Here is a 13,624-nt window from a genome sequence, read left to right on the forward strand (position 1 = left end):
AGGCGGGGAACGTTGGAGTCTGCAGTCACTGAAGCAAGGAAGCCTCATGTTCGCTTCCAGCTGCCTGGCTGCCGGCCGCCATCTTGGCTGACAGTTAATTTGCATAAGGATACGCTGATTAGCCAATGGGAAGGGTAGCGGTCGTACGCCAATTACCATGTTTCTCTTTTATTAGTGTAGATTGCTGGCTTCCATCACACCCTTTTAAACAGAAGTGATTGTCTTGGTTTTGGTTTTGCATAGAATTAGACCAACTGCAAACTTAAAAAAACTGCAACCCTCACAAGTTTGCATACACTTCTGAGACCCACTTCAAGTTCAAGGAGTCCCCAAAACCACCCTCAGTTTTGACAATTCTCTGTAAAAATTCACAAAACTTACCAAAGATGGCTGGACTTAATCATGATTACCGTTATTACAGGAAAAGAAGACAGATTCAAATCAGACTGGAGAAGGTGCACAGAGGGCAGAAACTAGGAAAAGTATCAGATGCCACCCTTCCAGGTGTGCCCCTCCTGGGGAGTCACAGACATGTTACTTTCCCAGAATTGATTATGACTGTATCCACGGGGGACTGCCAACTAAGACAGCTCCCATGAGCCATGGTGTTCAGAGTCTCTATTCAGGCTCCATTACATAGGAATGGTTGGCAGCCCACATAGTTGAGCTCAGTTTCCAGTTCCTCCAAAGACAGACTCCAGAGTCCTGCCCCAACTTACAAGAGCTTGAACTGTGTGACCCAAACCTTCACCCTATATCACATTCTCAGTCTGTCTGGGGTGGTCAGCCCCCACCCTAAATACTACCTGGTGAGGCCAGCTCCCACCCCAGATCACATCACAGACTCTGACATGACCCAGGGCTCTCAAGAAAACAAAGATACTCCTCTCAGACATAACACTTCTCTTTGGACAAGGTTGAACTTTTTACCACACAGTTTGAAAATCTTTGTCTTGATGACAGTGAAGCCAGAGAGATTCCTCAGACCTTCCTGCTAGAAGGAAACGTGTCAATCCCAGTGTTTCTTAGGTGGGATTCCAGGGCCACCTGGATTGGAGTCACCTGGCATTAACCAAAGATAGACTCCACGGTCCTGCCCCAACTTATCAGAACTCTCTGAGAAGAGCCTGGAAATACTGCATTTTCAGCATGTTCCATCAGCATGTTCTTGTATAGGCTAGAATTTGAGAAATTATGATCCAAGGTCCTTGTTCCTAAAATTTGAACAATTGTGGCCCAAGCAATGTCCTTGTTCCTAAGAGTAGAGTGATGAAAATAGCATGAGATGTAGAAATGAGAGAAAATTCTGCTACGGGCTCCACTGCTGTTTTCTAGGCCAAGCTTTTGCTTCTTAAATGTCACATATTTTGAAACAACATTTACTGCAGTTTATTTCAAACAGACATAAGTAATGTATCACGCTCTTGGACTGAGAAAATATACAGGGTGGGGAAAAATAGGTTTACAGTTGTGAGCACGTGAAACACAGAGTTTGTTCTTATATTATTTATTAACTATTGCGTTATTCTCCATAAGAACAACTGTAAACCTAGTTTGGACCCACCCTGTACATTGTTACCTTATGTTCTTAGGCAAGATGTTTGTGGGATATAAGGTAGCACTCCTTACATATGCTAGTGTGCTAAATTATGGGTTACCTTAGGAGAATGTGTGGATTTCTTTTTTTAGAGTATCTATTACAATTGTTTGGCCTCTTTGGCAGGAATATTCCTATTCCTTCTTTGATTCATTCATTCATTTATTTACAAACTGTTGAGTGCAGGCATGGTTCCACGTACTGAGGATGTAGCAAACATAAACAAAACAGAAAATGCTTCTGTTTTAGTGAGGCCAGAAGCACATATACATATTGTGCCAGATGGTGATTCAAAAAAATCAGGATAAAGGGGGAAAGGCAGCTGAGAGAGGGGTTTTCTATTTGACATAGAATGTTTAGGGAAGGAATCTCTAATATGAGGCCTGTGCACAGGGAGATACATGAGGAGCCATAGAGTTAGCTGGGTAAAGGGAACAGAAAGTGCTAAGGCCCTGAGGCAGGAGCAGCTTCACGATGTAATGACAGAGAAAGCTTCAGGTGATGTGGTTAGAGAAAGACAGAGGAGCAGACACAGATATGGAGAATTCAAGCAGTGCTAATGAGGAATTGGCAACAAAGGGGAGCAAGAAAAGTAGATATTAGGTTAAAAGAAGAATGTTTTGTGATGGTGGTTGTTAGGATTAGAGACATACAAAAATGATTGATGCTGTAGACGAGGGGAAATTCCTGGAGTGATGTCCTTGAGTAGAGAAGAAGGTATGGCATCTAGGGCACAGGTGGAACACCTAGCCTAAGGTGGGAACATAGGTATTCTCTTTGCTTCTTCCTCCCTACCTTATTTCTCTGACTGCCACAGTGACCTCATTTTCAGCCTTCCTACCTTGTCTTATAACCCTCTCATGGTGCATAAATTATTTTGTCTCCTGATGTACACTTAGCCCTTTTTTCATAAAAAAGAAAACAATATATATATATATATATTCATAGCATTCTTCACTGTAGAGTGAGGCTAAAATATCGGCACTGTCTATTACCAGTTTTGTTGTATGGTTAAATGAGATTTTGTACAGAACATCCCTTTGGAAGTTGTCCATCCTTGAACTTCATCTTAGAATGGAAGGAACAAATCATTATCGAAACTGCAACAGTGTTAGCCGGTGCTTACTGTGTGTAGCTTTCTTTCCTTGTCTTTTCTCTTTGCCTATGCTATATTGAATGACCAAATATTTTCTGCTACTGCCAACTGACACTTTGAGTCTGATGTCTAAATGTTATCTGACCTGCTGGGAGAATTCAGAGCCCAAAAGTCTACTATTCTGGTCAGGTGTTAAATTTGTCACTGAATACATTAAGCCTAGAGTGATTTGTTTGAGGAGACTTAAGTTAGAATGAGAGCAAATAGCACCACCTGCTGGAATGAATAGGAGAGGAGGAAGAAATACCAAGAGCTGTCCATGGTTCTGTCCAGTTCAATGTTTTGTCACTCAGAGGAAGTCATGACCCAGGTGTATTCAAAGTTAATTTCTTTTTTTTAAATATATTTTATTGATTTTTTTTTACAGAGAGGAAGGGAGAGGGATAGAGAGTTAGAAACATCGATAAGATAGAAACATCGATTAGCTGCCTCCTGCACAACCCCTACTGGGGATGTGCCCGCAACCAAGGTACATGCCCCCGACCGGAATCGAACCTGGGACCCTTCAGTCCATAGGCCGATGCTCTTTAATTTCTGTTATCTATACTTGTTTCTGATGTCAATGTGCCACCTCATGCATTTCTCTTTTAATGTCTCTTTTCTCCTTATAGTGATGCAATATCGAAAACTATCATTAAGTTTAGCTGTATTTAATTTTATTATTTCTCTTAGAATCTTTTGGAAATTAGATCATAGGATGATGGCATTTGAAGGAAGCTTAGAGATCACTTAGTTCAGTGTTTCAAACACATTTTGTACACAGTAACTGGAAAGCTCTTGTACTTCTTATTTCAGAAACCAATAATTTGGGGCCCAAAAAGGTGAAAAGCCAAAGACTAGAATATTCAAATATACTGGTTGCTAAACCCTCCGCTATATCAGTTAAGATGCATTCAGATGCAATAAAAAATGGCTTATACAATAACATATATCTCTCATAAGGAGTCTTGAGGTGGCTGAAGGAATAACTTAGGGCCTTAGCAATGTCACCAAAGACCCAAGTTCATCCCATTGACCTCCATGTTCTACTTGGTGTCTGGTGTTTACAAGGTAGGTTCAGCAACATTAGGAACCACAACCTTCACTCAAGACCAAAAGGCAGAAAGGGACTGACTATTTCTCTTATGAGCTAAGAAATTTGTCCTAAAAGACCCCCTCAAGAATTCCTCTCATGTCTTATTGGCCAGGAGAGCATAATATGTCCCATCCTAATGAGTTTACTGTCAAGGAGCATGGAATTGGCACGTTTGATTTAGACAAATCCAAATTCACCCTCCGGGCCTAGTGTGGGGCCATTCTTACGTGATACATAAAATTCTGTGGAAGCACATAGATGCCTGGGCAAAATTGGGTGAGCTCACAAAGGAAAGATGGGGAGTGGTTAATTGTTGGGGGGAAATTTCCATGAGTCTCTCCCATTTCTGCTTAACTTCTGAGCACGAATCATTGATAACTTTGTTCATACCCTTTTAAGGATCCATGTATAGATTACAGCCTTGGAAGATAGTGTTTTCCTACAAAACAGAGGGCATATTTGTTTTCTGACCAGGATAATAAAGCTCATGTGTCTCCTCAGGGCAACAGTTGAGCAGGTTTGCTGGCAGCCCTTTGAAAAGACAGTGGTTCCCTAAGATCAGAATTCTTGATACAAACTCCATCTGGGCTGCTTCACATACCCCAGTGGGGCTATGGGAAACCCATGTGGACAAGAAGTTCATGTTGCCTGTTCACTGTGAATAAAAAGTCCTTTGTATTTGCCCCATGTGTCTCCTGTCTTTGGCCAGCATCTGTGGAACTATGGCAGGCTGCCTTGTTTGGTTGCAAGTAGGATGAATCTCAGATGCTTCCTCATTCTTGATACTAATGGAAAGGCAACTGTTAGTATTTGCTACAGTGTTATTTCCAATGAACCACACCAGATACATCCAAGTCCCAAATACTTTCTTCTGGAAATAAGAATATTTTCAGTATGGAAGGAATTCCTTTTCCACAGGCAGAAACAGGGCAACACTTCATCTATAACTAGAGACGCACATTAAGCGAGGACAGAGTCACTAGCTCTGGTGTCTTTCATGCTGCCCCCCTTTTATTCGCTCTCCGACTTTCTCTGTAATTATCTCTTTTAAAATGTCAGTTCCTCTCACCCAGAAGACCAGAAGCAATCAGCCACACACTGAACTTAGAAGCTTTTAAAGTGTGCTTGCCATTTGCCTGGGAGATGGGATTTCTCAAAGGCATCCCTTAGCAATGTCAGGGAAGCTCACATGGAATGACTGAGAAAAAGGAACCCTTTGCTTGGCTCTCACACTGGCCTTGCAGTCCCCTTCCCCAGGAAGCACCCAAAGGGAAGAGGAGTGTGCTGGAACTGTGAATATTGCTTCAGCAAAACCCAAATGGATGCTCTTTAAAAAGGGCCATGCTCTCAGAGGATCTCAGTCTTGAGGTCCTGAGTCTCTCTCATTGTCCCCTGACTGAGCTACAGCAGAATTTGCTCCTCTAGAAGGAAACATTGATGTTAAGAAGAGCCATAGTCCAGAGGAAGAAACAGGGGATCCAGTGTGACAAGCCAAGAAAAAGTATGTGTATTTCCCAGTTAACTTCTGGTCCTCGGAGTTTCTCTAAATGGTGGCATTTAAAGACCTGGACAAGAATTCATCATAGAGAGAAAATTAGAGCAGCATCTATCCCTCCGAGTCAAACCTTAGGGTTAAACTCAATTTATCCCTAGATTCTATTTCCCTGATGGCTGTTGATACCTTTAAAACAAAACAATCTTTTCTACTTAGCTCAGGAAACCTTGTACTCTTGCTGTTCTGACAACTTACATTTTAAAATGCATCTGCTAAAACATAGCACTACAGGACCATAACAGATTCAGTCTTAAGACTGGGGATGCTTTCTCCCCCTTGACTATACCAGAAAGACAGGGAAAGATCATTCAGTGGATGAGTCATAGGGTTGTCAACCTGCATTCTTATTTCCTTAGAAACCTTGATGAAGGTCACCGGCCTCCATTGAGTCACAGTGACCCCTGGAGGCAGGAGCTCCTAATTTGCAGGAGATATTTCACTAGAATGTGTGCAGGAACCGCCACAGGTGTTGAAATTAAAGTTCCCTTACTGGTGACATAAAAGATCAAAATTCCTCAGTACAATTAGGTTGATTAAATTGAGCTCCACATCTAATATCCCTGTAGCTCAGTAATGTTAATGCAGCTTTCAGAGGTGCCTGACCCAGAGGCAGGGAACAGTCCAAGTCCTGGGAGAATCTGGCCCACTGTGGTTTTTAAATTAGAAGTTTGATTGCTTGCGACATCATCTCAAAATGGTACCAGTTCAGAGAAGCTGAATTTTCCATTTAGCCTGGAAAAAAATTAAACTGCTTAGAGATTAGGCCAAGGCTTCTTGGTAGATAGAGGGACTAAATCTCTTTATGAGCAAAGTTAGAAAATCTGGTGGGCTACCTCTTTAAGATGGAAAAGAATTCACCAAGCCTGAGGAGCTAGGGACGTGTGCTGCCTCTCCTGCCAATTGCAAGAAAAATATACATTTAAAAACCATGTTTATAATACATTGAGAACTTAAAAAAAAACTAAAATGTGAAGCAGGAAAACTGCTTACAAGCAAAATTGCCTAAGCAACCACCGAATCCATTTTTCTATTGTTGGTGGTTTATTGCAGAAGGAGGCTTATTTGCAGCAAATCTATGAAAACAGATTGATTGTGGTCAGTGTTGGAGGGTAGGTGACTAGAAGGATCCAGCATCGCAGGCGGGGAATGACCCAGGTGTGCAATGAATGATTCCCAAAAGGAGGCTGTTAGGCATGGATGTGGAGCTGCCTTTTGGACAGCCACACATAGTCTGAAGAAGTTGCAGGTCACCTTCATTGACATTCATCAACAATTCATGACTCTCGCACTTCCAGTAGGAACTGCAATGATTAGATTAATGAAAAGAAGTTGTGTGAATTCCCCAAAAACAGTAGCTCTCTATTAATATTTTTCCAGGGAGCTTTTTAAAATACCAATGCCTCCACCAGACCAACGGAGCCAGAATCTCTGGGGATGGAGGAGGAAAAGTGTTTTATTAAGCTCTTCCTGGGAGTTACTGAAGAGTTAGATTGGGCCCTAGATGGTTTGGCTCAGTGGATAGAGCGTCAGCCTGCAGACTCAAGGGTCCCAGGTTGAACTCCAGCCAAGGGCACATGCCCAAGTTGGGGCTTGATCCCTCCCAGTAGGGGGCATACAGGAGGCAGCCAATCAATGATTCTCTCATTGATGTTTCTACCTCTCTAGCTCTTTATCCCTCTCCCTTCCTCTCTGAAATCAATAAAAATATTTTTATTAAAAAAGAGTTAGATTGGGTATAGAATCAAAAAATCCAGGCGCTGGCCCAGCTAGTGTGGTTCTAAGGTTGAGAGAACTGAGGTCACGGTTCAATTCCCAGTCAGGGCACATGCCCAGGTTGTGGGCTCAATCCCCGGGAGGGGGGGGCCTGGTGAGGGGGCGTGCAGGAGGCAGCCAATTATGTTTCTCTCTCATTGAGGTTTCTCTCTCTCTCTCTCTCTCTCTCTCTCTCTCTCTCTCTCTTTTCCTCTCCTTCCTCTCTGAAATCAATAAAAAAAAAAAAATTTTTTTAAATCCAGGCTCTGAAAAATCTGGCAAGCCTGGGTTCACATCCCGACTTCGTTATTCATGAAATCTAAGACCCTCCACATATGCTTAACTTCTCCAGACCTCAGTTTTCTTATCTAGAGTCAATGATGGTAACTTCTTCATAGGCCTCTAAAGATAAAGAAATAAATGTATGCCTGGCCCACGATACAAGTCTGTTTTCCTCCCTTTGGTTATTAATCCTTACTGATCCTTATTCAAATGATTGTTTTTCATGGACCTTTGTAGCAAGTAAAGACTTAGGTTATTTTTCTCTCCGTTTTGTTTTTCTTCTGCTCTTTGGTATCTGGGGGGAGAATACTCACGTGCTTTCCGTGCTCTCTGCTTCTCCAGCTGCCACAGAAGTGTCCTTCTCATTTGATGTTGGAAATGGGCCTGTGGAGATTGTGGTGAGGTCGCCCACCCCTCTCAATGATGACCAGTGGCACCGGGTCACCGCGGAGAGGAATGTCAAGCAGGCCAGCCTGCAGGTGGATCGGCTGCCACAGCAGATCCGAAAGGCCCCGACAGAGGGTCACACCCGCCTGGAACTCTACAGCCAGCTGTTTGTTGGTGAGTAATGGCAAGGCCACCGTCATTCCCCTCTGCTGGTGTTGCTAACCTTCACAATGGAAAAAATAAAACCCCCTGTGGAGTGCTTTGCAGGAGATCTTTCTAAAAGTAATTATCTAGGCCTCTTGTAGTCTCTCCCCAGACAGAATGGAACGAGAGAGAGAGGATTCGAGTGACTGGTGTCCAGTTCCACTTCCCACTGTCTGGAGCCCACAGTCCTTGTCTCCAGAATCGGAGGGGAGCCAGTGACATCTCTGAGGTCTCTACCTATGCAACTTTAGGTTTATGGTTTTAAAACCATATAAAATCCTTTGATAATTTGAAACACTTGTAACTGAGCAAAGGAAGGAAGGAAGGAAAGGATGGAGGGATGAAGGGAGGGAATATGGGCTCCGTAAATTCAGGCTTGCTTGAAACGATAAGTAGAAACCCATTCCTTCCTTTAGACTTCTTGCAAAGATTCCTCCTACATTGGAGAAAGATCAACACTGGGAAGAAATTTAAGCAGCAAACTGTTAAGTGGCCTGTGCAAGAAGTAGGTTCAGCCTCACAGCTAGTCTTTGCTTTGACCTGGTCCAGCTGGACCTGATGCTACTTCACATCAAGTCCTATTTCCATACCTTGTTCAATTTTAAATTTTGTTTTCCGAAAAAACTAACAGTTTAGGAAATTAGCCATTTCCTCTCTGTTGAATTAAAAGAAAGCAAGTTTGGCCCTAGCTGGTTTGGCTCACTAATTAGAGCTTCAGCCTACAGACTGAAGGGTCTCTGGTTCAATTCCAGTCAAAGGGATGTGCCTTGGTTTCAGGCTCAGTCCCCACCCTGGTCAGGGTGTATGCAGGAGGCAGCCAATCAATGTGTCTCTCTCACATGGATGTTTTTCTCTCTCTGTCTCTCCCCCTCCCTTCCACTCTCTCTAAATAAATCAATGGAAAAAAATAATCCTTGGGTGAGGATTAACAAAAAAAAGCAACTTTGAAGGACTTTGAAGCCGGATTCTACCTTATGCCTTAGACACCCTGCCGCCCCCTCTCTCTGAGTTTCTGGAGGTGAATTGAGCAAGTTGACCAACTGTGACAAGTTCAGACCAAGCAAAAGCAGAGGTGACCTGGTTGCTGTCCATATTCATAACCCCCATTGCCCTATAGCAGAGACTCATCAGGGATCAGTTCATTTTAACAAGGGCCAGAGTGCCCACGGTGTCTTTCCTAGTTGTGTGAAGATGCTTTAAGAACATTAGATTTACAATAGCTAAGATCTGGAAACAGCTCAAGTGCCCATCCATAGATGAGTGTATAGAGATATGGTACATTTACACAATGGAATACCATGCAGCTGTAAAAAAAAAAAAAAGGATCTCTAACTCTTTGAGACAGCATAGAGGGACCTGGAGAGAATTATGCTAAGTGAAATAAGCCAGTCAGAGAAAGACATACTATCTCACTTATATGTGGGATCTAATGAACAAAATAAACTGGCGAACAAGATTGATCCAGAGACATGGAAGCATGGAGCAAACGAATTACAGAGGGAAGGAGTGGGGGCAGGAAGAGATTAACCGAAGAATTTGTATGTATATATGCATAACCCATTGACACAGACAATAGGGTGGTGAAGGCTGGGGTGTGGGTAGGGGGGAGGATGGAAGAGGTCAAACATTAAAAGTCACAAAAAGAAAGGTAAATTTAGATAGTCACCTGTTTGCTGTGATGTGGGCCAACTACAGAGCATTAGCTTAGTCCTTTCATTTTGGAGGTAAGACTGGCTTGTTAAAAAGCCATGTCAGCCACGGGCCAGGAAAGAGGCCTGGATTGTGAAGTGAAATACTGACTTCTCCATGTCAACTAGAACTTAGCCCATCTGCCTAATAAGCATTTGAATTATTTGGTTCCCAAAATTTCTTCCGATTTTAACCGTTTAGGATTATGTGTTTAGAGAGGGTTAGGTGGAGCATTTATTATGGTCTTGGAAAAGTTTTGATTTGTTTAAACAAGAACAACTTATTAAAAGAGAAGAATAGGATTTGGTAGAATAATTAATTGTAAGGGACAGGAAAAAAAATAGCATTTCATGAAGAAGAATAAAGAGGAACAGAAAGGACAAGCAAGGAAAGGAAAAACGGGGGGGAGGGTCACAGGAGTTTTGTGAGATTCCCTCTGTTTATTATGACAATAAAGAACAAGTGTCGTGCATTAAATTAGACTAGAAAGTGTCCTTTGAAGTTAGTAATTATGAAAACATAATTGGAAGGAAAAGTTTCAGAACAGTGGACTACCTGATGGGTCGACACCTCTTTTCATTTGATGAAAAAAGAATAAGTTTCATGTCTCAGTCTCTAATTTCCTGTTATCTTCAAGGTGGACACAATGCCCATCTCCCAGACATTTATGCCAATATGAACAATGTTTTCTGCAATAGAAGCCCACTCCATGGGAAGTGTGAAGAGGTGTTTGTTGCCAGAAAAAAAAAAAAAAGTTCACAACTGTGAAATCCTGGAGTCAGTTATCCCAAGACTGTTCAGTAGGGATCCAGACAACTTGAGTTGTTCTCAGTTCTACTCCAATAAGAAGTATCAGGTTGACCAAGTATTATCACTTTCCCTTTCTGAATCTTTTTTTTCCCATCTGCCTAATAAGCATTTGAATTATTTGGTTCCCAAAATTTCTTCCTATTTTAACCATTTAAGATTATGTATTTAGAGATGGTTAAAAAGGCCTGAGCTGCCAAGTGGTTCTCCTTTCCACAGTGTCACGTGGTTGACATTGTGGGCTTTGAATCCCAACTGCGCCCGCCACTTCCTAGCTAGGAGACCACTGACAGGTTCCTTAATGTTTCTGTGTTTAAAAAAAGACACAGTTTCTGCGTCTCAGGATGCGATGAGATAATCCATGGGAAGCAGTGCACAGAGTTCCTGGCATCATCCATATGCATTGAGTCACTTCTCTATAGTTTACCTTTACTCTCAGCTTTCTTCTTCTTCCATGTAATGTTCATCTCCTCCATGGTTGCCTGGAGCCTCAGCCAGCCCACGGACTCAGAACTAAGCTCAGGGTGGCAGCCTCGGGCAGCCCTGGGCCAGATTTTTCCTTGTGTTTGGAGAGCAGCAGCGATGCTCAAAGTCATTATCTAAGCGTGAATACCAGGCTGGATTAAGCCAAAGCCTTTTGTAGCATGGAGCCCTGCCAGGGAGTTTGGGGCTCTGGCCATGGGTGCATGGTGGCTGGGCTGTGAGGCCTAGAGCCCCATGGCCGGCCTAGGAGCTGGCCAGAGAGTTGACAAGTGTGAGCTATAGAAGACAGGACTATGCAGGGCAGGTGCTGATGGAAAGGTGAATTTGCAGTCAGCTTCAGCCAGGCCAGAGCATGTAACTGTTCTTGGGGTAGTTTATGGAGGTGGTCAGAGTTCAAGAGAGCTGAGGGGGGCCTCAGGAAGGAGCCAAGCTCCTAAGTGGCTCATAGAGAGAGAAGGTTAGGTCCTCTTAACTAATGAGAATGTCCAGGCTCAACTCATTTGGCTCAGACATCTTCCAAATTGCCCTGAGGGTCAGGGGGCCATGCTTCTGTGCAAGATGTCAGCCCAAAGGAGCCGAAAAATTAATTCTCACTCTTTCAGGATCTTTTGTGCTGCGCGGGAGGCCCGATTGGTGACTCAGAGTAGAAGCAGTGTCTTCATGAGGGCTAATGGGGAGCAGGGAAGCTCACTGACTCCCATTTTCATGGAGCCCAAAAATTGGGGTGACCTTTGACATCCTCTCTTTCCTGCATTACTGCCCATCAATACTAAGTCTGTGATTCTACTTCCAGACTGAGCCCAGATGCAAACCCTCTGCTCTGCTGACACAGGTCCCACCCCAGTCAAGGCCATATGCTTCTTACTTGGACTACTGCAATTAGTCTCCTAACTGGTCTCCTAACTAGTCTCCTAACTAGTCTCCTAATTGGTCTCCTAACTGGTCTCCTGACTAGTCTCTTAACTCGTCTCCTAACTCATCTCTTAACTGGTCTCCTTACTAGTCACCTAACTGGTCTCCAGAGTCTTGAGATGTCCCTCGAGTACCCCAAGCTTTCTCCTGCTTTAGAGCATTTGCACTGGCTGTTCCCTCTGCCTGAAGTACCTCCCTAGACATTGACACAGCTGACTTGACTCCTTCACATCACTCATCCCTGCTTTGGTACCTCCTCAGAGAGGCCTTCTCTGACCACTCTGTCTAGAGTTATTTACCATTATGCATTCTCCTTACAACTTGTAATCTTTTAAGTGTTTGCTCCCCCCACCCCAGAAGGTGAGCTACATGACATCCAAGATCTAGAATAATGCTATGGTGCTTGTCCAATGACTATTTGCTGAGGGAGTCCTCAAATGAATAAATAAGTGAAATATGTATTTTTTATTACTTCTTTGAGTTAATAGTTATATTCAAACTTAGTTCATCCCATCTCCAAAGAAAGAAGGTATTTTTCCTTATAAACTTTCTCCAAAATTCTTCTCTCAAAATACAGTATTTGCCATCTTTGGAAGTATCTTTTTGCTAGGTGCCACAGACTGAAATCAGGCATGGCAAAAGCCTGAAAAAAAGCCACAGAGAAAGTCAGACTGTTATGAAAGACAGCTTCTCAGAGCGGTCTGGGCCCTAGATCTAGTTGTCAGTCTCCCTCCTGAAATTGAGGTCTCGCCTGTTTGACAGCAGAGAGATGGTGGCTGGGACTCTAATGCAGTTTCTGCCCCGACCCTTATAACTGGTGCTTTGGCTCTCCCCCCACACCCCCCAGACACAGGCAGGGAGTGATATCATGCCTGGAAACATGTGCCCAAGTACAGAAAGAAGAGAAAATGATTTGTTAGATTAGAAACATCACTAGAATAAATCAATGAACTATCTACAAAGCAAAGATGCAGACAAACTGCAGAAGCTGCTCTGTGAACGCCTGCTCCTTCACTGCGGGTCACAGGTTACCAGCTTCATTCACTTCTCAACCTGACCTCCTGCCTCCGGCCTCTGCAGGAGGCCAAGCTGAGTGAGCAGCTCTCCTCTCAGTGGAAAGACCCCTCCCCTACCTCAGGTGAAGGATGGCCTTCCCCACGAAGACTCACCATATGTTTTTCCTACCTTTGCCCTTTAGCGGTCAAAGCTAATTAACTTTTGCAATTCCAGCTGTCTATTTTACAGTTTGAGTTTTAACATATTAAAGAATTTATGATAGAGCTAATTTTTACCTTTTTTAAAAATATATACTTCCAACATAATCAAATTGACAGTGTACTTTTTTGAACCTTCAACTAAAACATAGTCTGCTAAATTAACTATTTCCATAGGGGCTGAGCTACTTTTCTAAGGCAAGGGTTATATGTGTCAAAACTTTTAGGGAGAGATTTTAAACCTAAGAAAGGATTCAATCCTACTGTCCACCTTCTGTGTAAAATAGCTCACCTACCCCCAAGAGCACAGCTGCAGGGACTCTGTGGCCTTCCATACCAGCTAGGGAAGACATTTTAATTTTCCAATCAATATGGCAAATTTTTTTCAACAAATTTATTAAATAATTTCCTATATGGGCATGTATGTGGGTTGCAGGTTTAATCCCCAGCCTTGGTTTGGGAGCATGCAGGAGGCAACCAGATAAAATGTCTCTCTCACATCATGTTTCTC

The 13,624-nt window shown here is 43.0% G+C and overlaps 1 protein-coding gene across 1 annotated transcript in view; it reads left to right on the forward strand.

The window, feature by feature from the left end:
- Nucleotides 1-13,624, forward strand: part of CNTNAP2 (contactin associated protein-like 2) — a 1,278,915-nt gene that overhangs the window by 1,075,985 nt on the left and 189,306 nt on the right. The window contains exon 17 of the mRNA XM_005862840.2: nucleotides 7,760-7,978. Coding sequence (XP_005862902.1) covers nucleotides 7,760-7,978 — 219 coding nt within the window. The remainder of the gene's footprint in view (nucleotides 1-7,759; nucleotides 7,979-13,624) is intronic.

The sequence above is a fragment of the Myotis brandtii genome, unplaced genomic scaffold, assembly GCF_000412655.1.
Source record: "Myotis brandtii unplaced genomic scaffold, ASM41265v1 scaffold168, whole genome shotgun sequence".
Taxonomy (NCBI): domain Eukaryota; kingdom Metazoa; phylum Chordata; class Mammalia; order Chiroptera; family Vespertilionidae; genus Myotis; species Myotis brandtii.